This window comes from Didymella exigua, assembly GCF_010094145.1.
Source record: "Didymella exigua CBS 183.55 unplaced genomic scaffold M421scaffold_17, whole genome shotgun sequence".
Taxonomy (NCBI): domain Eukaryota; kingdom Fungi; phylum Ascomycota; class Dothideomycetes; order Pleosporales; family Didymellaceae; genus Didymella; species Didymella exigua.
Window position 1 is genome coordinate 426,917 of NW_022984791.1, and position 27,506 is coordinate 454,422.

The 27,506-nt window shown below is 52.2% G+C and overlaps 12 protein-coding genes and 1 non-coding gene across 13 annotated transcripts; 7 read left to right on the forward strand and 6 right to left on the reverse strand.

Annotated features, from left to right (window-relative positions):
- Window positions 1-789: 789 nt before the first annotated feature.
- M421DRAFT_6197 (uncharacterized protein) lies at window positions 790-1,471 on the forward strand (the record flags this gene model as incomplete). Its single annotated transcript, XM_033595928.1, has 2 exons — window positions 790-933; window positions 995-1,471. The coding sequence occupies 2 exons, from the start codon at window positions 790-792 to the stop codon at window positions 1,469-1,471; spliced, it is 621 nt and encodes a 206-aa protein (XP_033447673.1).
- A 2,337-nt stretch (window positions 1,472-3,808) lies between these two features.
- Window positions 3,809-6,133, forward strand: M421DRAFT_93275 (HET-domain-containing protein; the record flags this gene model as incomplete). Its single annotated transcript, XM_033598100.1, has 2 exons — window positions 3,809-4,142; window positions 4,194-6,133. 2 exons carry the CDS (start codon window positions 3,809-3,811, stop codon window positions 6,131-6,133), a joined length of 2,274 nt encoding a protein of 757 aa, XP_033447674.1.
- A 942-nt stretch (window positions 6,134-7,075) lies between these two features.
- Window positions 7,076-7,165, forward strand: M421DRAFT_t82. Its single transcript has one exon. It is a non-coding gene; the product is annotated as a tRNA-Ser (tRNA).
- A 26-nt stretch (window positions 7,166-7,191) lies between these two features.
- On the reverse strand, window positions 7,192-9,629 carry M421DRAFT_421831 (MFS general substrate transporter). Its single transcript, XM_033592955.1, has 2 exons — window positions 7,626-9,629; window positions 7,192-7,571 (listed from the first exon to the last, which is right to left on the reverse strand). The coding sequence occupies exons 1-2, from the start codon at window positions 9,346-9,348 to the stop codon at window positions 7,516-7,518; spliced, it is 1,779 nt and encodes a 592-aa protein (XP_033447675.1). The 5' UTR covers window positions 9,349-9,629; the 3' UTR covers window positions 7,192-7,515.
- A 1,724-nt stretch (window positions 9,630-11,353) lies between these two features.
- M421DRAFT_179417 (uncharacterized protein) lies at window positions 11,354-12,541 on the reverse strand. Its single transcript, XM_033587875.1, has one exon. The coding sequence runs from the start codon at window positions 12,207-12,209 to the stop codon at window positions 11,409-11,411; it is 801 nt and encodes a 266-aa protein (XP_033447676.1). The 5' UTR covers window positions 12,210-12,541; the 3' UTR covers window positions 11,354-11,408.
- A 1,507-nt stretch (window positions 12,542-14,048) lies between these two features.
- M421DRAFT_421834 (uncharacterized protein) lies at window positions 14,049-14,506 on the reverse strand. Its single transcript, XM_033592956.1, has one exon. It carries the CDS (start codon window positions 14,440-14,442, stop codon window positions 14,218-14,220), a length of 225 nt encoding a protein of 74 aa, XP_033447677.1. The 5' UTR covers window positions 14,443-14,506; the 3' UTR covers window positions 14,049-14,217.
- A 1,158-nt stretch (window positions 14,507-15,664) lies between these two features.
- Window positions 15,665-16,933, forward strand: M421DRAFT_421835 (uncharacterized protein). Its single transcript, XM_033592957.1, has 3 exons — window positions 15,665-16,104; window positions 16,198-16,360; window positions 16,464-16,933. Exons 1-3 carry the CDS (start codon window positions 16,073-16,075, stop codon window positions 16,866-16,868), a joined length of 600 nt encoding a protein of 199 aa, XP_033447678.1. The 5' UTR covers window positions 15,665-16,072; the 3' UTR covers window positions 16,869-16,933.
- Window positions 16,934-17,319: 386 nt separating this feature from the next.
- M421DRAFT_101828 (uncharacterized protein) lies at window positions 17,320-17,836 on the reverse strand (the record flags this gene model as incomplete). The annotated part of the gene is made up of 2 exons (XM_033586691.1): window positions 17,320-17,432; window positions 17,464-17,836. The coding sequence occupies 2 exons, from the start codon at window positions 17,834-17,836 to the stop codon at window positions 17,320-17,322; spliced, it is 486 nt and encodes a 161-aa protein (XP_033447679.1).
- A 647-nt stretch (window positions 17,837-18,483) lies between these two features.
- M421DRAFT_421836 (uncharacterized protein) lies at window positions 18,484-18,834 on the reverse strand. The gene has a single exon (XM_033592958.1). It carries the CDS (start codon window positions 18,827-18,829, stop codon window positions 18,578-18,580), a length of 252 nt encoding a protein of 83 aa, XP_033447680.1. The 5' UTR covers window positions 18,830-18,834; the 3' UTR covers window positions 18,484-18,577.
- A 1,096-nt stretch (window positions 18,835-19,930) lies between these two features.
- On the forward strand, window positions 19,931-21,894 carry M421DRAFT_179436 (uncharacterized protein). The gene is made up of 6 exons (XM_033587876.1): window positions 19,931-20,029; window positions 20,191-20,375; window positions 20,430-20,486; window positions 20,612-20,752; window positions 20,804-21,022; window positions 21,082-21,894. The coding sequence occupies exons 2-6, from the start codon at window positions 20,288-20,290 to the stop codon at window positions 21,777-21,779; spliced, it is 1,203 nt and encodes a 400-aa protein (XP_033447681.1). The 5' UTR covers window positions 19,931-20,029; window positions 20,191-20,287; the 3' UTR covers window positions 21,780-21,894.
- Window positions 21,895-22,545: 651 nt separating this feature from the next.
- Window positions 22,546-23,341, forward strand: M421DRAFT_93280 (Pre protein translocase Sec Sec61-beta subunit; the record flags this gene model as incomplete). Its single annotated transcript, XM_033598101.1, has 4 exons — window positions 22,546-22,548; window positions 22,801-23,002; window positions 23,160-23,255; window positions 23,307-23,341. The coding sequence occupies 4 exons, from the start codon at window positions 22,546-22,548 to the stop codon at window positions 23,339-23,341; spliced, it is 336 nt and encodes a 111-aa protein (XP_033447682.1).
- A 1,212-nt stretch (window positions 23,342-24,553) lies between these two features.
- M421DRAFT_421839 (NAD(P)-binding protein) lies at window positions 24,554-25,965 on the forward strand. Its single transcript, XM_033592959.1, has one exon. It carries the CDS (start codon window positions 24,591-24,593, stop codon window positions 25,647-25,649), a length of 1,059 nt encoding a protein of 352 aa, XP_033447683.1. The 5' UTR covers window positions 24,554-24,590; the 3' UTR covers window positions 25,650-25,965.
- M421DRAFT_101831 (uncharacterized protein) lies at window positions 25,874-26,551 on the reverse strand (the record flags this gene model as incomplete). Its single annotated transcript, XM_033586692.1, has 3 exons — window positions 25,874-26,071; window positions 26,124-26,447; window positions 26,522-26,551. 3 exons carry the CDS (start codon window positions 26,549-26,551, stop codon window positions 25,874-25,876), a joined length of 552 nt encoding a protein of 183 aa, XP_033447684.1.
- Window positions 26,552-27,506: the final 955 nt, after the last annotated feature.

The window sequence follows — 27,506 nt, forward strand, 5'->3', positions numbered from 1 at the left end:
TCAGCGCAGTTTTCCATCGATATACAGCGGCTACGTTTGCCGCAACAGTTATGAGCCCGGAGGCCTTCAGTTAATCGCTGCGTTCACCCGTTTATCTACAACCTGTACGACTGGAAGTAGATCGTATTGTCAAGATAGCCGACTGTTATTTGACACGAAACCCAATCTAAGCGTCACACAGAGCAGACACTACAGAGCATCATGAGTACGTATGAGCAGGACCAGCTAGTGACGAAGACGTCAGTTATACTCAGCAAGCCTGATGACTGGGAGAGATGGCTGTTTGTCAGAAAGGACACAGCAGACAGAGACGGCCTGTGGCCGTACGTTGACCCAGGGCTATCAGCAGAGGAGCTGAGGAAGCTACAAGATCAGAAGCCACAGGAGAAGCCTTTATGGAAGTTCAAGAAGACACAGGTATCTGAGGAAGAGCAGGAAGATATTAATATTAAGGATCTATCCGCTGAAGAGATATCTATATACAACGTGTGGACAAGGAAGTACAAGCGTGATGAGGCAAGATGACTGCAGAAAGAGAAGGCCTTGAGGAGCTTCAACTCTGAGATTGCTAGGACGATCGACGTCAAGCATCTAGATCTTATTGTTGACTGCTCAAGCCCGTACAGTCAATTGACAACGCTAAAGAAGCACCTCTGTCTATCAGTAGGTGAGCGAAATCACCAGCTACGCAGCCGCTACAGAGCTGTCTGTGCGAGGCCAGGGAAAGCGAATCTAGACACGTGGCTTGATGATTGGGTGACGATCACCAGACTCCTGAGAGAAGCTAAGATGCCAGAAGTTGACAGCAATCGATCGCAGAAGGACTTCATACTGTCAATCAGGGGACTTTACGACAGCTGGGCAGCTACGCAGCTGCAGGAGCTTGTCAAGAAGGACCACCAAGGAGAGCAGTACACGTCAACTACTGATCTTGTGGCTGAATTTCGGTCCTGCTATCGGCGCACACGTCTAATTGCCTCATCTATTGGCCAAGGACAATGAGCAAGAGACTAATGAGGCTCTGCGCAACGCTGATGACGTAGAGCACAGACAGTCAGAAGCAGAACAAGCTGAGGAACAGCTCCTCGGTGAGGCTGTGGGACACCAGCAGCTGGACAAGGAAAGCACAGCAAGGTGGCTACCGACGCCGGAGAGCACGCCTGAGCCGAACGAACAGTCAGTGAGCAGTCAGGAGAACGAGCTGCCACGAGGCTGGCAAGCTATAGCACCTGACGCAGATGCTCCTGATCGCCGATCGAACAGCGCACCAAGGCGGGAAGAAACCAGTAGCCAGATTGACGCATCAAATGTTCTGATGTCACGAAGACAGCGACGTACGCTAGGTCCATACTACACAGCATTCGCTGTAGCTGTCAACTCATCAGGCCTAAGAAGCTGCTCGGCGAAGAGCCAAGCACACGATTACACAGGGACAAGCTCCCACCACCTCCACGACATTGGAGATGCCTAGACAAGCATCCATTTGGACACGAGTTCAGGGATGCAGCACGTGCAGAGTTCGCTAGCTGTACAGATAAAGGCTGCTTTGCAGCTACAGCAGCCGACGCACAGATACTTCCTCTGAAGTGGGTGTTCTCATACAAGTTTGACGAAGACGGCTACCTGTACAAGTACAAGGCAAGGCTAGTCGTTAGAGGAGACCTCCAGGATAACTGGGGAGACACGTATGCAGCGACGCTAGCAGCAAGGGTGTTCCGCCTGCTAATAGCAATAACTGCTGCGTTTGGCTTACACGCATATCAGTATGATGTGCTGAATGCCTTCCTGAACGTACCTCTTGAACAGCTAGTCTATGTACGTACACTAGAGCTATTCGTGGGTTAGATGGGAGAGCTACTTGAGCTCAAACAAGCCTTGTATGGCCTTAAGGATGCGCCACTACTCTGGTACAGGCATCTTAGAGACACGCTGACGAGGCTGGGCCTCAGGCCAGTTTAAGACGTGCCCTGTCTGTTCACCAGTGATCAGCTGATTTTATTCTTCTACGTGGATGATATCGTCGTCCTTGTGCACCCGCAATACCTCAGCTATCACAGCCAGTTTGAGAGGCAGCTTCAGCAAGCCTATAGCGTGAGGTGCCTAGGAGAACTTAAGTGTTCCTGGGCGTACGCATAGTAAGAGACTAGACAGCAGGAACTATTTGGCTAGTCCAGGACTTATTTATTAACAAGGTGTCAGCCAGGTTTGACTTGGCTCAGACATCAGGGAGATACCTAGCTGTACCGTTGACTGACAGCTATCTGCTGCCTAGCGTTAAGGAGGCAAGCATTGAACGTACGCAGCTGTACCAGCAGCTAGTGGGTTCACTGGCCTACATCTCTACCTTTACAAGGCCTGACGTGTCGCAAGCACACTCAGTCCTAGCAAGGCTTCTGCAGAACCCTGGACAGAAGCACTTAGCAGCAGCTAAGCACGTCTGGAGATACCTGATTAGTACTAAGTACCTAGCTATTAGAGCGTGCAATAGAGCAAAGAACAACACCACGTACATCAGCTAAATTGACGATCTATCACCGTTCTACGGAGCATCTGATGCAGCGTTTGCTGACGATGAAGAGTCAAGGCAGAGCTTATATAGATATCTATTTAAGATGTACGGCATGTGTGTTAATTAGAAGGCTACACGTCAACGCTCAGTCACAAAGTTAACTACAGAGGCAGAGCTTATAGCTCTTTCAGTAGCTGGAGGAAAGATGGAGTGGTGGAACAGAGTGTTCAATCACATCAAGTTCAAGCTAGATGTAAAGCCTGTTATCTACTGTGATAATTAGCAGAGAGTAGGTATGGTAACAAAGCAGGAGGACAAGCTACATACAAAGCTGCGCCACGTTAACACACATCAGATGTGGCTAAGGCAAGAAGTACAGCAACAGCATCTACATGTAGCCTAGTGTCCAACTGCAGACACGCTAGCAGACAGACTTACGAAGACTCTGGTACGACAGAGGCACTACACGTTTGTTAACAGCTAGGCCTGGAAAGCGTAGAGCGCTACGTTGTAGAACGCTCGCAGGACGCTGATATGCCAGACCTAGCGGGTCTCACAGGATGGTACTGATAGTACAACGTTCAGCTTTGTTGTTCACAGCAGCTGGGGGGGGGGGGGGGGGGGTTGCGGTGCAAGTCGGTCCGACAGGCCTTGATCGTCACCTGTTCGAAGCTGACGCCCTCTGATTGGCCAGCTCGTTAGTTCCCGCTCCCACACACACATGCAGATAAGCGCTCTTCCGTAGTACCAAAATACACAAGATCGCCCACCACATTCATCATCATCTCTGTTGACTACCTTGGACTAGCACGTCTCAGGGTATGTATATATGGTCGCCTCCTAGTCAGCAAGCAGCTCAGCGCAGTTTTCCATCGATATACAGCGGCTACGTTTGCCGCAACATATATAAACAATCGTCCCACGTTACCTATCGCTATAAACTGAATTCATTGAAGTGACTGCATGTGCACCTGCACGTTCCCAGGCGGCTCGTAAGACGTCAAGCGCGCGCTTCTCATCGATCGAACAGCACTAAGCCAGACGCCAACTGTTGAACCCATACCGAATAGCTTCAACTATGGGCTCCGGTAGGCGCTGGGGCCATACCGAAGGTCATACCGAAGCTGCGGGTTGTAAATAACATGTCGCGGAGTCTGGGTACATGTGCGGCACAATGCACGGATGAGGCGCTTCGGTGGCGCTTACACTGCCACGACGCAGTTGGTCTTCTTGTTGTTCAGTACCAGAAGCCCGATATCTTCTAAATGAATTTTAGCCACTCGTGCGTCGTCGTACACAATGCCTCCTCGACTTTGCGCCGTCTGCTCTTCCGTTTGCGCAAAATCTTCTGACTTCTGGTCTCTCGAATTCGACCGCCCGGAGTACTGCCAAGATACCTCCCTCAAACTCCAATCTTATCGTCGCATGCGCAAGAAGGCCGAAAAGGGATGTCAACTCTGCTCCGTTCTACTCAGCCATGTTCAGCCGATCGAGATAGGCGATAAGGAGGCTACCCTCATTCTACGCAGGTGTCCAGCCTACCCCGATCGAGCTGTCCGACTAGGTACCGGACTGAAGGGCCTGAATTACATCACACAGACTTTCTTCCAGAGAATACCACGTTGGTGGTGGAGTAAGTCATTGCTAAAATGACCGTTCAATGCGCCTGCTGATAACAATGTAGAGCCGCAAGCATCGGCGAATTGTCATGTGCATGATCCGGCATCATACAACAGCCCTGCGTCCTTAGACAGCGCAACCGATAATATACTTTTGATGAAGACGTGGTTGCACCGGTGTCTGACAAATCACAAGACGTGTTCCGGCAGCCCGAACGCTTTCTTGCCAACTCGTCTCATAGACGTTGAGGCATTTCGAGGTAGTCCGGACGTGCAACTGGTAGACTCGGCACCCCTCAGAATCACTTGCGAGAGGAAAGATGTCTCGTACCCTAACTACCTGGCGCTTAGCCATTGTTGGGGTCCGGAACACAAGCGACCGATCATAACAGAGCGTAACAGTCTGGAGGCAAGACAGACGCGGATACTCGCTAAGGATCTCTCAAGGACGTTCCTTGATGCTGTCATTGTTACGCGTAAACTTGGTCAGCGCTATCTGTGGATTGACTCCCTATGCATCATCCAACATGATGACAACGATTGGGCACAGGAGGCAGCAAGTATGGCGGACGTCTACGGTAGTGCACTCTGCACCCTTTCAGCCCTCAGCTCAGAGGATGGAACTCAGGGATGTCGCATGAGTGACGATCTAGGAAGGAGTACCGGCAACTCGTTTGTTGACGTTCAAATCGATCGCGCAACCCATGGATCCATACGTATGTACCGTCGACCACCGACTTCATGGCGTGTTGAATATGGAGAAGAGCCATCCGTAACAGGGAAGAGCCCTGTACAGAATCCACTAAGGTATCGGGCTTGGACATTGCAAGAGGCCGAGCTTTCGCGGAGGACCATCTTTTTCGCTGACCGACAACTTCTCTGGCGGTGCCGCGAGGCGAAGGGAACAGCCGAATTGCCCTGGACGGAACAGCTGTCGTATGAAAGCCACAAGCAGAAGCCCTGGCCTCTTTGTGACGGACTTCAGGATGACCAAACCGAGGGCATCTTTGCCGACACACGAATGAGGTGGTATGAGCTAGTGGAAGATTACTCGCTCCGGAACTTGTCGTATGACAGCGACAAGCTCACCGCATTAGCTGGTCTGGCAAAAGACTACAAGTCCGTATTTCCTGGTGCGGATTACCTCGCCGGAATGTGGGGAGCCCACGTTCCTCGTGTTCCTCTCTTCAGACTGGAAGACCTCCCGAATATGCGCAAGGATAGAAGATACCAGCTGCATGCTGGTGTTATCGCCATTGGGGCTCACTGCGCAGCCACGCTTCTTTGGCAGTCCGTGGACAAGGAGGCCCGCAGGTATCCCGAGTACATAGCGCCCACATGGTCCTGGGCATCGGTCAAGGGTCGTATCTCTTATGTTAGCCAGCGTATCGAACCCCACGGAAACAGTTTCGACCGCATGGGAGTCCGAGAAGAGCTATCCGATTGTGATTTTGGTGACATGCAATGGGAGGGCATGGCAGCAGAGCCAGTAAATGGAGACAAGTATGGTGCTGTGAAGCAAGGGGCACACTTGACCCTCACCTACGCCCTTGTCGCTCACTGTACGGTACCGAAGGACCCACTGTCTGAGTCCTTCGAGATGAGCCAGGGCAGACAGACCAAACAAGACTCGCCCATTGGCCGGATCATGAAGAACATCCAGTTTATGCCACCGGAACAGGACGACATGAAGGCTGACGGTGAGCTGCTGATGGCAAATGGAACACCTATTGGTGTGTTCTTTCGCGATTGCGCAGATGATGATAAGTTTTCCGAGAAAGACACGTTCTGTCTGCGTATCCGGGGCGAACCCTTTTTCTCACTTGCCCGCCACGACTTCAAGAGCGAGCAAGAGGTAGAAGGAATGGACATGGTCATGGGTATCGTAGTGGTCCGGGCCAAAATTCGGGAGTCTGGAGAATCATATCGGAGGATAGGACTTGCTCGCTGGGTAAGCGCGGCGATCTTCGAACGCTGTCAAACAGTCAGTGTCAAGCTTATCTGAACAGAAATAATGCTCAGGGGCTCTTACGTTCATACTTTGGTGTACTCTATGGATTCCGAGAAACCCAAAGTGTAAATTATTTGTCGAAGTACTGAAGGCAAAGGCAGCTAGGACAAGACCAGCTGCAGCTTTTGCTCGACAGGATTCGCTAGACCAAATTGATCTAGTCATTTTAGACATAGTGTCATGACAAAGGGGCAAAAGGTGTCGCTTCTGTATCTCTGGAATAGGTGGTAGATAAAGCAGAAGAGCAGAGCCTTACTACAACACCTAGTCATTGTAGGCCAATGCTATTGCGACATTTCCTTGACTACAAGCTTGATTTATGACTATGACATGCTCCCTAGAGAGGTTTTAAGACGCTAGAAGTATTCCTGCATCTGTAATGCTGCCGCGATGGTCTAGGATTCAGGGCAGGTATTGTCTAGATGATGTTCAGTGGCTTCCCGGCTATAGTCCTCGGACCGGGATAATGCACTACAGACAGATCAGAATTTCTTAACTTGGGATAATCTCTTGACTCCACTTGAACTCTACCGTGCTGAAGCAACGCGATTAAGACACGTTATAACGGTTAGTTAAAGTTAGCAAGAGTAAGATTATGCAGATGTTTTTAGATTAATCCTATAAATCAGAAAGTGTTGAAATCAATTCTGTACTTCTAGAAGTTCGCTCCGTGATTACACACAGGTTACTATAATGTGTAGAAGTCGATGGATTCTTGTACATTACAATGGGGTGTTGGGGTTTGAGTGATGATGGCGCACGACCCCGCTTTAGGCGACACGTTGCTAGACAAATGGAAATCCCAGCATCCTGCATCTATCAGTTTTTAAGTCAGGGAAGGGTCCACGAAGGGACTTCCAAACAGATTGTTAATTATAGTATTATATAAAACATATATTCCCCTGCTTCTATAAGTTCCTTCCAGCGGAAGCTACTGGCACTTTGGCGGAGTGGTTAACGCGATGCCCTGCTATCCTTAGTCAGGCATTTCCTTCGGGAGCGTGTGTTCGAATCACACAGGTGTCGACCTTTTTGCCCTCTTGTCTAGCTCGGACTAAGGCAGGCAGACAGTCAGGAATATGATTAGATGCGGATGTCTACGGATAACTACGGCACAGTCAAAGAGCCATTACACAACTCTTTTGCTTCTGATGGCTTTGGTGATAGGCGGTGGTGGGGTTGCAACCACGATAAAAAAAAAAGGTGAAAAGAAATCTTGTCACAAGCCCAAGCAGTAGGTGTTCTGCTTTCCCAAAATCGCGAGCGGGTTGTTGCCATGAATTTTGTCAAGTTCTCTCAAGGATGCATTTCTACTTATGTACTATGCCATGCCATATATAAACCACACGCAACCTGGGAAAGGCAGCAGGTACGTACTATGCATCCGTGGACTGGGTACCAATCGTAACGGACTCGTCGTCTTCAAGGTAGACTGGGTCTCATTAGCAATCTGCTCCTAGCGGCTCTGCGGTCAGGGAAGACTTACCGTGAGGACGTACAAACCAGCTGCACAGGAACGCTAGCCCGAACATCGAAGCAAGAACCACAAAAACAGTCTGTCGGTAGCCTGCGACAGTGGCACTATAGATGCCGTTGAAGATCGTAGGACCGATGACCCTGGCAATGGCGTGTAGCAGACCAGTCGCACCGAGAAGTTGACCAACCTTGTCGTTCGGAACGTGATTTGTCAAAGCTGCTCCAAGTGCCGGTGATCCAATGCCGCCAACGGCAGTAACAACACCGGACAGCGTGAAAAATGCTCCGCTCGGCGCAAGTGCGTATCCAATGTAGCCCAGAGTATCGAAGAAGATCGCCGCTCGAATGATGGTCAGGTCGAACAGGTCGGTCCCAGACTTGCGTTGCTTCATAGCGTTGCCTTTGCCTCGCACCAGGCGGGTCATAAGTGGGAGGACCACAAGAAGCGCCACGACTCGACAGGCATTGACGATACTGACAAATTTGCCGGACTCAACTGATTGCCAGTTAAACTGACGGCGAGTGTAAACAAGCACGACACCCGTTGCGCCCATGGCAACGCCGAACATGATGGTGTCTGTGGCAGCGAGCAGAAGCAAGTTCCAGCGAACGGCAGAAGACGAGCCTGGGCCAGTGGGCCAGAGGATCTTCAACGGACGGAAGAGGTTAATGTGTCGTAGTTGATTGATCCAGTCTGCCGCGGGGCCAAGACGTTCCAGTTCTTCCCTGTGCTTCTCGCGCGCAGCTTCCTGACGTGACTTGCTCAGCGACTCGGGTATGCAGAACAGAAGGAATGCGATGAAGAGACCGTGAGCCGCTAGTGCCAAGTAGAAGATGAAGACTACAGCATCGAGCTTGCTCTCGTACTTCATGCGCGCCTTGATTATGTAGCCAGCCACGACAGGTCCCACTGCAATGCCACTGAACAAGGCTGCATGGAAGTAGGCAAAGGCTACGTTCCGCTTTTGTGGCGCCACGCAGTCACTGGCATATGAGTGTGCTAGCGCCATACTCACAATGAAAGAGCCAGAAAGACCTTCCAATGCGTGACCAACCAAAATCCAGTTTACATGAACAGTCTCCGGGAATTTCGCAGCCAGAATAGTAAGGATCTCTCCGAATAGTGCACCAAATGTGTTCACGACCATGAATGTCTTCCTTCCAAAGCGGTCTGATAGAGCACCAAGTTTGGGGCTTGTGATAGCGGCAAGTATTCCAGAGCACAAGCTGCCGTACAAGAGGAAGAGCGAGGATCGAGAAGACACAGCATCGTTCTGACACCTATCTGTTCCTGGATCCATAGGCCCTGAGATGGGGTCGCCATTGCCGTCAAGCTGGGCGTAGTATTCCTCGCAGACTAGATCCATGATTAGGTTGATCTTGGGTACGACGACGCCGCCAAAGGCAAGTGTGAACAGAAGGAACGGAGGCAGCAGCCAGTGAATTGAGGGCCTCTTCCACCAGGGAAGTCCCTCAAACTCACGGAACCACTCTGGTTCCCCGTTCTCGTCCGCATTGTTGTTTGAGCTCCGGTAGTCGATCGGCGTTGGGTTTAGGAGTCGGGTGTTCTCGTCGACGCGGTCGAGCTCAGGTGAGCTGGCGCCAGACTTGCTAAGCTCACTGTGGACAAGAAGTGGCACCCTTTCATTCGATCGAGAGGAGTTCGGACGCTGAGAGAAGGTGCGATCGAGGTCGTCATCTTCGACAAACGCGGCATCGGTGCTCTCCGCCATTGTTACGTTGTTACTGTGTGCGCAGGGATGGCACTTGGAAATTCGAAGGGCGTGTCCGTGGACGTTTACGTGCGCATCACTCTATTACTATACACGTGTTAGGTGATTCTTTGAGGCGATACGTCGGAGCAACTCAGCCGGCTCTGAGATGCGTCTGAGCGCTAATTGACATCTAAACTCGCGCTCGGTGCCCAATCCTGCTTACCAAGACAACACGCTCTAACGCAGCCACGACGCTTGTGCTGAGGCACGGAAGGGGACAAAGAATGAGGAGCCCCAAGTTTTCGTCCGCATCATGTCCACTGGAGGTTGACAACGCTAGCAGCCGACGATTTGATGGTTCTGGCGTGGCGATATCGATAACATTTAGTTCATGACGTTGCGATTCTCGCAACACTCCCATCGTCGGTGTTCCGGCCCAGTCTAAATCTCGGTCAAGCTAGCCAGCACAATGCCCCCCACCTTCCGTGGGGTTGAAGCATCTATCTCTTGTGCAATCGGTTGCAAAATCTCCAAGCTGGAATGCAATAGTATCGCCTCGTGCCGTGATCATGAGGCGAAGATTTACTTCTTCCAAGCCTAATCGAGGGCTTCGGCTGTCCGCGGACAGGCCGAGCTCAATGTGCGACAGCAAGTCCGCATGCACGAGACCATACGCGCAAGTCTTACTTAGCAAAAGCCTTTGCAGTTCGTGAAGACGAAGTCCGTGAGAATGCGGCATATAGTTAGATAGAGGATAGAAAGAGTTGTAGAGGTGATGCCTGGTGGCGAGGGTTGCGCTAGGCTGCAGCTCCCATTCGCTCTCTGTGGTGCACGAGGTTACGGACATACCGACATCGAGAGACAGCGATTTCAGCAGGGCAATATTAACAGGTCACAATATCGCAATGACCTCTGTGTCACCAGGTCCGGACAGCGCGAGCCAGTCCGTTGCATTCTTGTGCTGAACTAGAGACAGCATCTACAACAAAACCCAAGGCATTCCCCATATCTAAATTTCAGGTTGGTGCGCACAGCCAAGAGATACGGCCATTCTCGAGTCGCACGCAAGGTACGAGCTTGAGCTCGAAGGCGATGTGATGACGGGTCGGGGAGGACTCACTCGATTCCAGCACCAAGCTCTTCGGGGTCAGCCACGATTTGAGCTCCAGCACGCTAGATAGGTACAGCTCAATCCTGCAGGAAGATAGCCACAGAAGCCATATGGGAGCGGATTACGCTCTACATATCCCCCGATTGGGTGTTAGATAGGATCTGAACATGATCGTCACGCTCTTCACGCGTAATCTCAGCGGAAAAAGAACATATTAAGGATCTCCATTCAGCATCTGGGTCGAAGAACATGCTCCGAGACTCTGTATCGGTTTGGATGTCTTTCGTGTATTGGAGCACGCCCGGCTGTAGGAAAGCAAATATAGTGCTGTCGCTGTGCTGCAGGGAGTCCTTATTCAATCACAAGATGCAGGTGTGGAAGATGCGACCAGACATCTGCTGCTCTTGGTGTTGGAGCTGTCTTGTGATGCAGGCACATCCTTTGTTGGCTCCAGTATTGTAAGGCCTGTCATCAAAGGGAAGGCGATCTTGCTGAGATATTCCACAGGTATGTCTATGAGCTCGTGTTGTTAGCCGCTGGCTTCGTTCACACGAAATGACGTATCACCGTACGATTTGTGTCTGAATCCAATCGTGCCTGATGCAAAGCTACCATGATCTCGTCTGGCCCAGGAGCTGCCGCTACTTACCTCGGGTTCAGGTTAGTGTCGTCGTTGAAGGTTTGCTACCGTAAAAGTTTATGGGCAGAAGCCCTGCATGTTGTTGTGTATGCTTTCTCTCGTATGCTACTGGCGGTCAATATCAATGACAGTGACCCCCAATTATAGTGCAGGCCCAGGGCAATGTAGGAGTGAGTCACATGTTCCATCAGACACCATCGTGATGTTGAGCCAATAGTTTGTATGTATCAGATGCTGGGTCAGGCTTGGGAACTTTGTCACGCAGAGTATAGGAGTGGAATTTGCCTGTGTCGTTGTCAATTTGGATCCTTTCAGTTGCGCAGATGCCTAGATGAACTTTTTAGCCCCCTGCTGCACAGTAGTCTGCACTGCCTTAAAGGGCTCAAGTGCAACTGGCGTCTCCTGATATAATCCAGGCACCCTGGCCAAAATATACACTTTTGCGCACCATTGCTCTTTGACTGCCATCATAGGCCCTGCATTCTCATAAAACTTCCGTGCGACCACCAACGGCGTCAAGCAACCGAACTTCGCCGTATATCCTGTCTGCGGTCTGCAGTGAAACGGAATGCTCTTGCAGATACTGTCAGCATATCCGCTCAACTGTCGCCCCCATATCATCAGCTGTTTCGGCTCAAGCTGACGATGCGTTCGGAGAAGTTTGAAAGTGTTCGACTGCATGATCAGCATGCTCATCCAGTATATCATGTAGCAGATGCCGGCACTAAAATAGTGAAAATTGTATACAGGATCGAACACCCGGTCTGCGCAAATTGTCTCCAGGAAGGTCTCCATCGATGCAATATCGACTTTGTCATAGCGGGGCCCATATTTTTCGAAGTCCGAGAGCCATTCGAAGGCCCGGTTTGCTAGTTTTTGCGAGTCTTCGATCACCGAGTCGAGTTCGGTCGGGGGACAGTCAAGCATGCCGATCTTGTCGGTTCGTTCCAGAAGTCGTGGGATGCAGATGCAAATGTCGTTCAGGGCAACATAAGGATCTGTCTTTGCAGCTCGTGCCGTCACTGCGAGCCATTCATGACTATCAAGCAGCGACGCTTTGCGCATATGGTAGCCGATACTCAGCTTAGTTCCGTCAGTAATAATTATTGAAATGTCGCTAGATTTCATACCGAGTTATATCGAATCGCATGAAAGATCTGCAAGCTCAATCTGGTGGTAAAGGATGCTGGACCACGCTGCCGGACCAAGTGCAGTAAGCCTTGTACGTGGTAAAAGAAGCCATGTCCCTGAGTGACACCGACAAAGACCTCATATAAGGTGAGCATGTAGGTCGACAGCAATGTCTCGTCTTTCACTGCCAGCTCTGGATCCTGGATAGCTTTCAGCATCTGGCTAAGAGCTTTCCCGTACATCGACCGAGAGCGATTGACCAAAGAACGATCACGGTCGTTGACAGCAAGCTGTGCCGCAGATAATGCGTCAATCGCAGCGAGAAGTACTTGACTATTTGCAGGCATGGTTGGCAGCGCAAGCATTAGGGCTGACGGCGGCGGTAAAGCTGGGCCATCAGCTCTCGGTAGGTACAGCCGAATGAACGTGCCCAAATGCTGTATCCGGTCGACAGCTATAGCACTGACCTGTTTTGGTACAGGCAGCTCAGCGAGTATCTGCTCTTGCTGGACGACCAAAGTTCCGTAGGAATTGTTTCTCGATGAAATAGTCGAGTTCGAATTCGATGTAGGTTGTGTCTGATATGCATATCGGTAGCGATCTTCGTCCTCCTTGATCAATTGCGGTCTTTCGGTCTCGTTGTCAAATTGATGAAGGATGAATGATTGCGCAGGCCTGTAACCTGGACATTTTGTGCCTCTTCGTAGACACGTATTGCACTCGGGCTTTGTCTCGTCGCATCGAACTTTTCGCTAAGGACATTCTCAGTCTCCAGTCATGTGAAAGGCGACCCTATTTTAGCGTACCTTCCTGCACTCAAAGCATCCCGCGGATCTCTTGGGCATTGCGGCACAGTGCGCTCGGCGTCTTTCGCATGTGAGCCTTGGATCGTGTGCTCGGAGACGTCGAAGCAGTCAGCGATTGTGAGTTGGTTCGACGAAAGTGTGTGGGGTCGCAAGCTGTCATTCTGACTTTGCGTGGAAGGTTGAGACGGGGACACGGCGAGTGGATGATCGCGGGGGTTAGGGAGGGGTGACAGGGGCTAAGCTTCTCGTATCCTTCCCAACGGCGACCAATAATCGACGATGGCAACCCTGGAGACGTGCATCGTTCAAGATCATGCAGCCTTGCACTGCTCGATCTGTGGTGGAAAGTTGCGATCCCGAGAGGGGTCGGCAGTGTCGCTGTCTACGGGCAGTTGGTGACCCTCGGCTCTCCCGCTGCAAAGTTTGGGGTCTGACCAGTCGAGGATGTTGCTCTCGCCTTCTCGTCCAAATCAGCGCCACAGCAGCACAGCATGGACTTGTTGGTAATACTTCGCGCAGGTCTGGAGAAGGCATGCTGACCAGTCGGGTATCGAAGACTGTTGCGGTTGACAATGCTGCTTGAATTTCAGAAACGCATGAGCTGTGTGGCACCGCGATTTGTTGGAGCAGAAAGCAGATGTCAAACAGAGCCGATCTGAAGTAACGAGAGATGGACATGGGACGATTGATAAGGTGTGACATCGGCCTCGAAACTGAAAGGCAGGAGCTATGTGCAGCTAACATCTATATTTCGATCAATCTCATGCTTAGCAAAATTCTAAGACGCCAGAGAAAGCGCGACATCAGAACTTATATATCCGCACAGCTATCCCCGCAAACCCTCATTGCGGGTCCCCCGGCGCGTGATGCTGCCCGTTCCAGCAAGGTTCTGCGAAGTAGCGGCCTGTGAGCGAGCACGTTTGGAGAAGGGTCAGCGAATACGGACTTCAAGTCTCACAAGTCCCATCATTCATTGGATTTCTGGACCCATGCATATCCATTGATCTGCTATGAAATAACACCGAATGTCGTCCAGCCTTTCATGGCAACGCTTTCCTCGACGTCAAGCAATTGTCTGACAGTCCGCTTCAATGAACAATGTCATGTTCATGTTCAGGGGCTAGCTCTTGAATGATCCACATTCTCCTGAAGTATTGTCGCAACCAGAGGTCAATGATTGGGGCCCATTCCTGAAATGTTCAATGATCCTTGCTGCCATCGATGTACGACACACTGCACTGCCCAAATACATTGCGGAGTATGTTGATAGATGTAGCGCTACTGCCAGTCGGTGCACCAAGCCAGGCGACGGTGCTCATGGCTTGTGAATATACCCTCATCCTAAGGTTTACTTGATGTTTCTTTTCAAGCACATCGTCCTGGTTAATGCATAAACCATCTATCCAGAATCCCATGCCTGTCATTGCTTCGGGCGGTTAATGCAGTTCTTGTAGCATTGCTGCGAGATTCGAAGTGACTGAAACAACCAGACCATCGAATAACACGTGGCTGTCTCTCTCATTCGACTTCCAGCAATATGATACTGCTTCGAAACCGCCCCATTTGAAGCGAGGTGGAATGGGCACGGTGTCCTCGGACGTATGTGTTAGAACGTGGGCTACATGCTCTGCAGAAAATCGCCATTTATCGACCGAAGGTACATTAATTCCATCGCACCGATTAGTGTGAGTTGTGAACACTCTTGGGGATGTGTTTGATACTGAGAGGTATTGAATCGTCGAGAGACACGTGTAAAGTACACTGGACCAGGCTTTCAGTGGCGCTATCAGATGCTGGAAACCTTAGAATTTTGATCTCGTTCTTCAAATGGTCGAGAGGTCTGTATTCGTACATCAACAAGTTTTACTGAATAAATTTACTTGGTGGGAAGGTGACGCGCATTGTCCCTTCGTTTTCAGCCGCATGCAACAACCATTTTGGCGGGGAGAACATCAGCCATCAGCCGTGCAGCTACTACGGAAGCCGCAAACTCCCCAAAGCGAGTATTTCCTGCCTCGCAGACTCGCAGAGATCAGAAAAGGGAGCTGCTCTGAATGCATTGAGTCAACATGTATTAATCTGACAAAGGCGGCGCAATACCTAACGAGTCGTCACCACTATTTGAGCACCGTACCGATATTTTAATTTTTCTGTCCCACTCAACTCAACACGTCGGCAACTGGCAAATTCTGAACCCCGAAAACAACACACGAACGATCCGCGATCCACGCATCATCACCCTCAACGCGGCAAAGCTTTTTGGACGCATTTGCTAACCTCCAGTTAAGCACCGCTGACATACCCCTCTTGGCGCAATTGTATGCACACACGACACAATGGGTACACTTGCGCCTTCACCAAGAACTGAGTCCTACGTTACAAGCTGGCGCACACTCGGGATGGCAATCTCTATGAAACCTCTCACCTTCACCAAGGCAATCAATAAAACCCATACCAATCAGTATGACGCTATCTCCATGCTTGCACGCGGGTACGATGATTTGGCGTCGCCGTGATCCGCGCTCCCGTTACGCTACGCCGAAAACATGGCCCTTGACTATCGCGCACTAACTGCCAACTGCCTTTTTCGCTGCAGCTTCCTTGTTGACGGTGCAGTGGATCGAGCTCTTCGAGCATCCGACACAACCGGGCTCGAACGAGCTTTGGAGTTAAAACATCGGGGCCGCAAGGCTTCGATCAATGACGTCCTCATCCGCAGAAGTCCGGAGCTAAAGGGCTCCTGCGAATCAGCTTACGCGGTGCTCGAAAAGCAGTACTGTTTTCAGCATTCTTGTCCCATTGATTCGATTCGGAGCCCTATTTCCTCGATATATTCTTGAGGCTAGACGAATGAAAGACGCTGCTCGGCGAAGCACGGCAGTCACTCAAGGTCACGTCAGGTCTTACCTTGGGATCCATATTCAGCGCTGGCGCCCTTGCTTAGCAGCAACGCGCAAACTCGCATACCTGTTGACCTGACTTCCTGTCCTCGCCGAATATCCTCACGATAAAAATTGCATTGCCGCTCAGCACGCGCACGTTTCGAAGTTGAAAATGAAGCTTTCGCGAGAGCAGACGCAGACCAGGTAAGTTTCCGAGACTTCCGAGACGTGCGCACCCCTGTCTTGAAGCGCAAACATGCGGACTGAGGTCTCAGCATGAAGGCTGACAGCTTGAAGATTCTTGGCTATTATTCTGCCCGCGCTCACGTTATCGACACATCTGCTACTATCACTCTCCTTCGCATTACCAGGCAACGACAAGACATGGGCTTTCTGGTCACTCACATATAATGGGTTGGCGGCTTGGGCCAGCGTTCTTGGGCTGATAGGGGCATTGAGGGTAAGTAGTCACTTGAAGATCACGGACAAGCAGTTTCGGTCGAATCCAGCTCGAACCAGTGGTACATTCTCGCGCTTCAACACGACCACTGACACAATTATAGCTATGGCCAAAGCTCGTGTCAGCTTACACCCTCGTCCACGCCACGACATTATCCTTCGTCACTCTCGCGCTCCTAAACACTCTCCTACCATTCGACCTCCGTTACATGAATCCAGTGATTCCGAGTTGGCGGATAGATGAGACAGCGATATGCCGCGACATTGATGCCGGCTTCGGTTGGGACGAGGACTGGCTCATGCAATGCTCGAAGAACTTCGACATGGTGCAAATGGGTGCTGCGTGTGGCAATTCTGTGCTTGTGATCGCGCAGTGGTGGGCGTTGTTCACCGTAAAGGGCTGGAGCACCGAGTTGCAGAACCGAGGGCCGAGTAGGAGCGACATCGAGAAAGCAAGCTTTCTGGCCGAGAATGACAGCTATGTACTTGGGGAGAAGCGTGGATACTGAGAGAAAAGACAGTATGTAGCGTAATGACCAAATGACTAACGATTATCGTTTCCCACGCATAGCGGTCTTGTCGATGAGATGAATTGTGATCTATGCATGTGTCCGAGTTGGAGGCAGAAATATCTCTGACATGATACTTGCCGGTCGGCTTGCTACCGTACACGATTTGGGGTCTTGATCAACAAGCGGCATGTCCTCATCCGCGTGATGGACCGGCATGTGGATGACAGGAGTTTGATCTGCAGCATCTATAGCCACGTAAGTCCCTAGTACAACTTCTGGGTCTTAGCCTTGTCAAGATACGTACCTGCACGGGAACATGTTTCCTGTACAAACAATTGAGTCTTTGTAGTCTCCTGAAGCGTGATGGTGCTATTGTTGGCTGTCGTCTTTCTGTAAAAGACAAATCTCCTGCATTCCCTCTCGTTGTTCAGATATCGAGTGTATGCTGTCACTGCTCTGAACGAGCAGCTGTCGCATTTGCAATCACATTTCGCCCAAGATTGGATAGCACCACAATGCATACACATATTTTCCGAGCTGTCGACCCATTGATTCCTACCACTTGGATTTGTATGAATGACTCTTGCCAAACGGCCGACGTGCCATGCACATAGTCTTTGCGGTAGTTCCACAACTTCAGTTTCTTCGACGTCGACTGCGAACGAAAGCGGCGCGCAAGCTGGACTGCTCGATGATTGGAAAGACTTGAGGGGGTAAACTGATTTGCAAAGAATGCACCGCAGATGGGTTGGACTCGGCGTGGGTTTGACGAGGTAGCTGCGTACTGCAAGGCGAGCGCACCGTGTAAGGGTCCCCTTTCGGAGTCGTGGTGCTAGAGGTAGAGAGTAGTTTAAGATGCGGTGCGAGAACTTCAGAGCCAAGATACCGTCTGGAGGTAGGTGGTCCGCGATCTTGAGGACTAGTTCTGGAGGGAGACTGAGTAGTGATAATGTCGACAAGGCCATTCTTGACCGTCAGTGTTGGATGAACTTTGGGAGATCCTGATGGTCAGCTTGAGGTTTGTTGCTATGATCTCACCGGGCAGTATCATGTGAGGTAGTGTTAGGGATAAATAGAGTTTCGATCCTGCGCAGGTCCAAGACGGTGGTGAGAAGAATATTCCGTGGTAGCAGCAGCACCTAGCACAGTCCATGGCCCTTCCTTTATGAAAACTAGGGCCAAACATAGAATATCACCGGATGGCGTCTGATATCAGGGTCGCCTTCAATGATGGCTTTTGACATCAGTTGGATACCAATAGATTTTGTGGCCGAGATAGCCGTTGAATACATGATTGCAAACATGACCGTCCGTTTGATATCTTGTTTGAAATGCTTGGTACGTCAATAATGAACATGGCTGCGCAGACAGGCGGCGATGTCATCCTTGGAACCGCGTGACAAGCAGAGGGTACCCCCGTGTTGGAAGGGCCGACATGCCAGTCGCACAGACAGCTACAATGGAATTTGATGTGACGATGGGTGAGAGGTGAGACAAGGATCGACGGGGACGAAAAGAGAGAGGTGCGTCCGTTCTAGGAGCTCTTCTTGAAGATGAGTTTGGTGTTGTGAGATGGAAAGGGCTGTGCAGCCATTGTGCGATAATGGGCAGGAGTTATACGGCAGGTCGTGCCGAGAACCGATGGCAGCCTTGTGCTTTTCCTGGCACGAGCATGCTGCTTCGACATGCGTTGGTCATTGCTAGGGTCAGATGAGGTTCACCAGCCCGCTACTTGTCACAAAGTGATAACCGGACACAGCACTGTCAGGTTGCGCGAATGGTAACATGGTGCTTGTAGTCTCGCTGGCATCAGAAAATCCGGCTACAGATTTCCAACGACAACAGTGCACAGTGAGCTCGGCTTTCCAGCGTGTGTAAGGCGCTGCAAGCTGTGCATGTGAATTGCTTGAGTCTGCAGAAGCGCTGCAACCGCAGAGTAGATGGCGTGCATGCCCCATACCCGCTCAACCTTATTTGGCAACAAGCCCGTTCCGCCGCTACAGTTCGATTAAAAGAACCGAGATGTCCCGTTGAGCCTGGCAGAGACCCTTCAGTGACTGCGAACGAGATCAACATGTCCACGAGCCACGCAGCTGGCAGACGAGATCGTGCCTCGATCTTTCGCAGACTTACACCATCCGCAGCCACGGATCGCCATCACCATTGACATCTGACGCTAATTGGGCGGTGTCAACAACATGGTGGCAGCCCCGCATTGTAGTGGGCTTGCTGTCAAGTAGTCTGCAGTGAAGGAGGGTAGAGCTGACCACGCTGCCCGGTAATGCGTGCATTCTCCTGCCAAGGGAGGACGGCGTTGCCCTGTGCGGGTAGTGGTCGGGCCCAAGGTGGGGTGTGCAGGATGGCATGGCATGCATCCCTTTCCAGGCCTCTCTGCAGCCATGCGGTCGGTAGGGCAGAGTTCATCGTTGGGCTGCGAACACACAGGTGCAGCGGTTCGCAGCTGTTGGATGCAGAGGACAACTGCTCGCTGCGCATGACCGTCTGGGGTGCTGCGTCTGTCAACAGACACAGAGGGTCTGAGCAAGGGTCCACGTGCGGGAAAAGGAGAGGCGGGAATTTATGTGGCTCCAGAGGTCTCCGCAGCCGAAGAAGGGTTGTTGGTTGAAGACGCTCACCTCTGCTAGCCTAGCGCACGACGCAGCTGCGTCTCTCACAGCACCAAGGACAGCCTGCAGCTGCCACAACCGTCATGTTCGCAAATTCTGCTCAGTGCCCTTGGCCGTCGACGGGCGAACGTCGCGGGCAGCACCATGATCCCGATGAAGGTGCCCACGACCGCGAGGCTATTGCGGGTCCTCACAATACGACATGAGCAGCTGCACAGCAACGGACGCAGGACCATCAGTTGATTGCGTGCGCGAACTGCCGGCCTAACTGCTTTTTCCCATCTCCCTCCGCTTCCCACGACCCACGGGCCTGAGCGCTCGCCGCTTGGCCAGGGTTAGCGTACGACTAATATGTATGTGTGGAATATCCCCCTTCGAAAGCGCGCCGCGAGTCTTTCCGTACCAACCCGTCCTTGCCTACCGCTCAGCTGTGCTGCCCCTCGGTCGCTTCGCCTGCATATCTGTAGAGTGAAGACGTGAACCGTCGTCGTTCCTTATTGCTGTGTCGAGTCCCTGGAGTTGCATTTCTCGGTAAGCGGCAAGACCCTATCTAAAGCGCTCCGCGACTTAGCAAAATCTTTCCCCACGAGTCGACCTCATTTCCCGTCCCCATTCCGTGCATACTTACGTCGACGGGTCGCCTCCGCTCCTTCACCCTGCAATTGACCGCCTCCCTCTGACACGGTGTGCAGTAGAGCTTCGCTGCTCTCTCGGAACATCTCCATCCGTTCACGGAAACCGACCGTAGTTTGACCGCCGAACGCCACACGAATTCAGTTTCCGCCGGCCATGTCTTACTACAACGACCCCTCTTGGCCTGCGCCTGCGCCTGGCCGCCAATCGTCATGGGAGCAGCCCCAGCCGCCCTCACGTTCAGGTACCGGACACAGTGTGTACAGCCGCGGCAGGACACCGAGTAACATGGATCCAGGCGCCAGCTCGACTGTAAACCGGGATGAGGCCAATGCCTTTGTCGCACAATTCGATGGTATGTCGGGAGAGCAATTGGAGGTCGAAGCCGTCAGTACCATGTTGGGCTGCACGCAGCAAACGCACATGGCAGTGGCAGGCTTTGGACGCTGGACATGGACTCGGCTAACACGTTTCCCGCAGAGGTCGAGCGCGCCACCGAGAACCTCGCCAAGGGCGGGAAGCCCTTCGGCGGATACCCTCCAGCCACCCCTCAGGCTGGCGGCAGCCGTCGCGAGTCGATGCCCATGATGGCTGGCCCCCGCCCGTACCCTGAGCAGCAAGGTACGCCAACCTAGCGACGTTGACACAAAGAACACCGGCTGACGGACACAGACGCTCGCTACGGCGGCCAGCAGCAGCGCCACCACTCTGTCAGCGAGTACGACGGCATGCGCTCACACTCAGCCTCGAACGCCCAGGGTTTCTACCAGAACCAGCGCTTTGCGCCCCGACCCAACGATGCGGACCAGATGGCGCAGGCAAAGCGACGGATGGCTGCTCAGCGCGAGCGTGAGCTGCGCAACTACCACCAGGAGCAGCAATATCACAGAAGTAAGGACTCAGAGTCAGGGCAACAATAGAGGAAGGACATTGGTTGACTAGGATAATAGACGTTTCGGGATCTGGATCCAAGTCGGACCGCTCCATGAGCCCCAATGCCTTGAATGAAGACGACCGCCGCGAACTCATCGCCCGCCAGCATCGTGCCCTGTACGGCGAGACCTCCACCCTCTACAATAACAACCCAACCTCCAGCCAGGACGTCCGAGTCCAGTCAGCTGGAGCAAACCGTGGCGCTTCTCCTCTGGCCTTCGATCCTTTCGGCACTCAAGCACAGAACATGTCCGGCGAGACTTCTGTTCAGATGCCCCCACGAGGCGACAAGGATGCTGCAAGTGGCGCCCAGGAGGTCCGCGCCAACGGCAACTCGTCTCCTTCGTCGCACCAGAACCCGTCTTTCGGTCTGTTCGACGCGCAGCAGGCTAGCCGCACCTCGAACTCCTCTCCTGGCGGCTCTCCAGTCCCCGGTCCCAAGGCCAACGGCTCTGGCGTTGCCCCAATTGGTACTCGTCCTGCTCCCAACCAGCACCAGCAGGCTGGTGCTCCCCTCGGCAAGCGGGCCACTACACCTCTGCCCTCGCCGCTCAGCTACAACGCTTACAACGCTAGCGAACAGAACCACGTCACTACTACTTCCTCTTCTTTGAATCCCTCGTCAACAATCACCGACAAGGGTGCTGCTATCTGGAACAACGGTCCTTGGGGTAACACGCCCAACCAGGGTGTTCAGGCCTCTGTCTGGGGCTAAAATGGAGTTTTGATTAGGAGTCTTGATGCACATCCGGAGTTTCTGCATTTCAAGGTGTCCTAGGCATTCGTGTCGGCTTTCCAACGAATATCCACAGGCGGAACAGGTTATGGGTGGTCGGCGAACAATTACCCTGGGTTCCAGTCATGCTTTTACGGCGCGTTTGCCTGCATCTGAGTCTAACCGAAGATGATATACCATTCACGTGTGGGTTACATGGGGTGTTTACATGTGGGGTCAAAGGTTGTCCTCGGTTCTTTCGCTTTACGGATCGGTGGGGAGTTTTTGCGGTTTTGTTGTTCTACACGCTTCGGTCACTGGCCTTGCGATCTGGCAGGATTTGGTTGGGAGCATTTGCGACATGGAGTGGTGGACTTGTTCCGGCTCAAGTAATCTCTGGGACGTTATCTATAGGTTGGCACAACTGGGCAATAATGCGGTAAAAGTGGTTTTGGGGAATGTCTTCCACTTGAACAGTTATGGAGTCTACAGCTGTGAGCCCTGGCCAATCAAGGCTCTAAGAACCGTCTTAGTCCGGGGTAACGCGAGGCCGAGTGTGAAAGGGAGTGGTGACAATGCGCCTGTGCGGCTGTCCTAGCCGCGGCACGCTAAGCTCACCCTGAACAACCCCGGCAGCGGTTTCTCGAAGCGTGGCCTTTCAGTAGCTGAGACCCCCGACGACCATCACCAAGACCCATCACACGAACACCACCTCCATTTACGCTCCTTCGGTCTTCTCCCTCGGTCTCTGTAATAATTTAACAAAATGGTGAGTGGACGATCTCCTCTGGGTCAATTGGCGGGCACGCCGCGGGCGCAAAGGACAGATAGTCATTGGCCGACGCACTTGCGTCCTTCGTTTTCATGGCCAGGCCGTGCAATGAAGCCAACAAGTGCAATCTGCATCCCTCGCTGCTGCGTGGAGAGGTTATCTTGACATTTCAGATGTGGTGCCAGTCCTACAGCCTACGACCAAGCGAGCTACGTCTAAGACATCCAGTAACTAACATACTGTCAACAGTCTGCACCGCGCCCTACCTCTCCTGTTAACAATGCTGCGTCTGGCACAACGACCGCGCGTCCTGCGTCTCCCAAGCCTCCGGGTGGCCCCGCCACTGTCATGCGCAGGAAGGCCGCCGCCGACCGCGCTGAGAAGGTCTCCAACCAGCGACCTAGCAGCACAAGGGCCGCCGGTGCTGGTGGTAGCTCAAGCACTATGCTGAGTAAGTCCTCACCCAGACGAGAAATGGCGCAGAGGGGGAGAAACGAGTCGCCTACTCAACAAAGCGGAAACAGTACACATAGTGGAGGGGAATATAGAGCCCAGAGAGCTCTCGCTACGAGTTTTGGCGTCGAACAAGTGCTAACAATACTTCCCAGGGCTGTATACCGATGAGTCTCCCGGCCTCAAGGTTGACCCCGTTGTTGTCATGACTCTATCCGTCGTCTTCATCTTCAGCGTCGTCGCTCTGCACGGTATGTTCGATACCACCTTTCAGTATCGGCTCTAACTCACGAAACTACCAGTCATGGCCAAGGTCGCCCGCCGTTTCACCGCATAATTGTCTCACGACCACAACGTCTTCTATACCACCACAACCACCTACCAACCTTGCTCGGTGAGCGCTAGGCATTGACCGCGCTTGACACCGATTCACCTCGTCTTTTTTCTTCCGTCGAACGGCTCATGCTTGGGAAGACTGGAAAAGCATATGATTTGATTACCTGATACCTGATGCGCGCATAGGGGGATTTGGGCTGCGCTCATCTTGGGGATCTGCACGCTGTATTATAGGTCTACAATGAACGAGACTTTGAACGAACGACCGACAGTCGCATAAATATGATTGTTCAGGCACGGGGCATCCTCGGTTTGCACTCTTCCCAGCCCTCTAAAGTTCATTTCAGGGTTGGCCACATCATGCGGAGGATGTATACCACCCAAGAGGTACTGGCGCATAGCCAGGCGAATGGATTGTGCTAGACGTGACTTCTGACTCGGACTGTCTCTGCCATCATCCAGATGTGATTCTTGACGTATCTGCGACACGGCCTGCGTTCCTCTTGATGTCCTCCAAGAAAACTGAAGACTTCAACGACGTGCAGAATGAGTAGGCTCTCGTCACACCAACTCATCATGACAGGAACCTCTTGACGTCGCAAATATTCTAGTTACACCTCATGAGCTTTGTACTATGTCGCAAAACGGCGCTAGTGTGCATTACGCGAGTCGTGTCTTTTACCCCACCACGGATATCTAACTCAAGACAGCTACTTCACCACTCTTTGTCGTTGCCGCTACCTCGATGGCTAGCTCGATGCAATGGGGTTTTGTCAGTCATGAGGCGAGTAAAAGCACCGAGACGTCAATTCCAGAACTATCTACCAGTATCGATGCTGGGATGTTTGCGTCATCGTTGTCGGCTCACGTCTCTACACAGTTGTTGAAGCAGTGCTTCACAATGGCTTCGGCGTCTTACACAACTTGCTCCAAAGATAATTCACAGACTGCCAATCGATTCTGGAGTGACTGAAGATTAATCGATACAATATACGATCACCGAGTTTGCACCACAGAAGCGTCAAGAAAAGTACCCACCCGTGTGCGTGTCTAGAAGCCGAGGTTCACCGCATTTAAAACGCTTGACCCTTACCTGGTGATCGCATACAGGCTTCTGTTTAGCGTTTCGTCCGCTTTGTAAGTAATTGCACTTTGATGTAGACATACATTAATCCGTCCTTGCCCTCATAGCTTTGACTGACGTACCAAGACACTCGACTCCACCCTCCAAGCACATGAACACAACAACAATGCCTGGACAACAAGCAAAGCAATGGGTTCTGTCCAATCCTCCCCATGCAGACCCTGTCCTTGAGGGCGACGACGCCACCTTCAAGCTCGAGAACGTCACACTCCCCGAGATCGGCGCCGACCAGGTCCTCGTCAAGACCCTCTACCTCTCGAACGACCCCGCCCAGCGTGGATGGATTCAGAAGGGCATGGACCCGGAGCGTCTCTACGTTCCGCCGGTCAAGAAGGGCGAGGTCATGCGCTCGTACGCCATTGGCGAGGTTGTCGAATCGAACGTCGACAGCCTGAAGAAGGGTACATTGGTCAGCGGTTCGCTAGGCTGGACAGACTACGCTGTCATTAAGGCGAACGAGGTCCGTGCCGTTGCTGCTGATGAGAAGGCTGGCATTCGCGTCACGAATTACATTGGGTCGCTCGGAGGACCCGGTCTCACAGCCTACTACGGCATCACCGATATCGCACGCGCAACCAAGGACGATGTAGTCGTCGTTTCTGGCGCTGCTGGCGCTACCGGTAGTATGGTTGTTCAGATCGCGAAGCACCTAATCGGCTGCAAGAAGGTCATTGGTATTGCCGGTGGGGACAAGAAGTGCAAGTGGGTTGAATCGCTCGGCGCCGATGTGTGTGTGGATTACAAGGCTGCTTCGTTCAAGGAGGACCTCAAGAAGGCCACCGAGGGCTTCGTAGATGTCTACTTCGACAACGTCGGCGGCAAGATCCTTGACCTTATGCTCTCGCGCATCAAGCGTTTCGGACGTGTTGCTGCCTGCGGCGCCATCTCGGCATACAACGACCCCAGCGTTGGTATCAAGAACTGGTTTGAGATCATCGCCAACAGGATCGAGGTCAAGGGCTTCATCGTAATCGATGCAATGACCTCAGGCAAGGCTGGAAACATGCTCGGAGCTATCACTCAGGCCATCAAGGATGGAAAGATCAGGATCGACCCGGAGAGCGAGACCGTTGTACCTACCAAGTTCGAGGATGTGCCCAAGACATGGACAACGCTGTTTTCGGGAGGCAACCAGGGCAAGCTGGTCACTGAGATTAAGGTATAAACCAAGGTCTTCTGTATGACGAAACGAAAATAAACAATGACGGCACTTTGCCTTTGACAACATTGTAGCTTTTTGGCATGCCTATAGTCCACGCACCATTAGCTCCATTGATACCGTTACTTTTCGCAACTTTCTTCGCGGGTGCCGGCTGAGCCAGGGCCCCAACCCAGCGCGCCCTCCGCAAAGATATCCCGGCCAGCCTGGAGCTCATTCTCACCCTCCAACTACAGCGTCCTTACGATAACCTTCTCCGTCATCGCATCCCGATGATGATAAATATGGCCCGTGCATCTCCGATAGAAATAGCAATGCACATCCTTCCCACTCGCGCCCTTGTACGCATACTCTCCCAACCCCCGAACGATCGTGGTCGCCTCACGCGGCACTATGTAGTTGCAGCTATACAGCCCGCCACCCGGCTTCTTACACGTATCGCAGTGACATGATATGCCTCAGCTCCTTATCCTGCTCAACCTGAACCTCCCACCTCACATCCTCTAGATGACACGCGCCCTTCCACGTCCCCTCGAGGCCGACCGGCTTCTGCGGCGTTGGACCAAAAAGCACACTATCCCTGATCTCCACGGCCACCGAGTCTTCAACAAGCGGCGCTGCGTTCCGACTGAGCTCGAGATGCATGGGGTCATGTGGGAGGTAGTAGTCGAGGTGCTCTTGAGAGGCGAACTCGAGCACGAAGCCGTAAGTCATGTCTTTGCTGTACGGCTCCCAGGAGTTGTTCTGACCCATGCGCATCGAGAACATGTACGGTTTGCCCGTGGAGGGACGGATGCAGAGCGACTGGAGAGCGCGAAGCCGTCGAAGTGTGTCTGAAAGTCGGTCCGTGTTATGTCGGGTCGGTATTAGAAGAGAACTATGTGCGTTATAGGTGTTGAGAATATCATTGTGGAGGCCAGGTCGGCTCTGCTCTCGTCATTGCTATGCTAGGTCGTGTTGCTTTGAAGTATCACGCCAGTTGACGGCCGTTCATCGTACACAAGGTACTATTGCGTTCAGCTCTCAATAGCAAGTGCAGTCAATCACCAGAGAATCTGTACAATGCGGAGTAAAGCCCCTCTTGTACCAGTACGTGGTTGATCGTCTTCAGTCGTGCTTTCATGGTCCCTTACCGGTACTACGTGCGGCGCAAGTCGTGCTCAGGTGTCGTAGCAGAGAGGCTGGCAGTTCTCGAATTGGAAGAATATACTGCTAGTGGTCGGAATTGGCTACCACGTTCGTGTATAATTGTGCCAAGTCACTGATGGCTCTCAACTACCGGTATGTGCTATATTATGGACGCACCTGAGCTGTAGATGTTGTTTCTCGATTCATGTATCAACATCCTGCTGCAATACGTACCTGACTACTGCACTGCTGTAGATTAGCGATTATGCATGTCATGGCCCAGACAAGGCGCTCACTCAGTTAGGTGTGCATTAAAAGCTTAACATCGGGAGTGACCGAATCAATGTCGTTGTGAGACAATCAACACTTCGTTGCCACTGTTGACTTTGTTGGGTTGTCAAAGCCCACGTATACCACCCCCATAGGGATGGATCACAACTGCATTGTTGAAGCGCCTTGAAGCACAAACCACCGACACGCAATAATGCACTCTTCGTATTTTGTTTCGAGGCTCCACACAGCATACGTTTTGTGATGCTCCACAGAGCCCACACATGTCGCTGATATTGTAATTGTCACCCCTAGTCTGCGGCCCGAGAAGCCGCGATCCGCACCAAACACTGTTCGAAATTTCATGCAGACCCTGAAACAATGTCTTGACGGCGTCTGCATAGCCGCACGGTCTGGTCGTCACTGCTCCGATACAAGTCTGCCGATGGATCAAAGGTGAGCAAG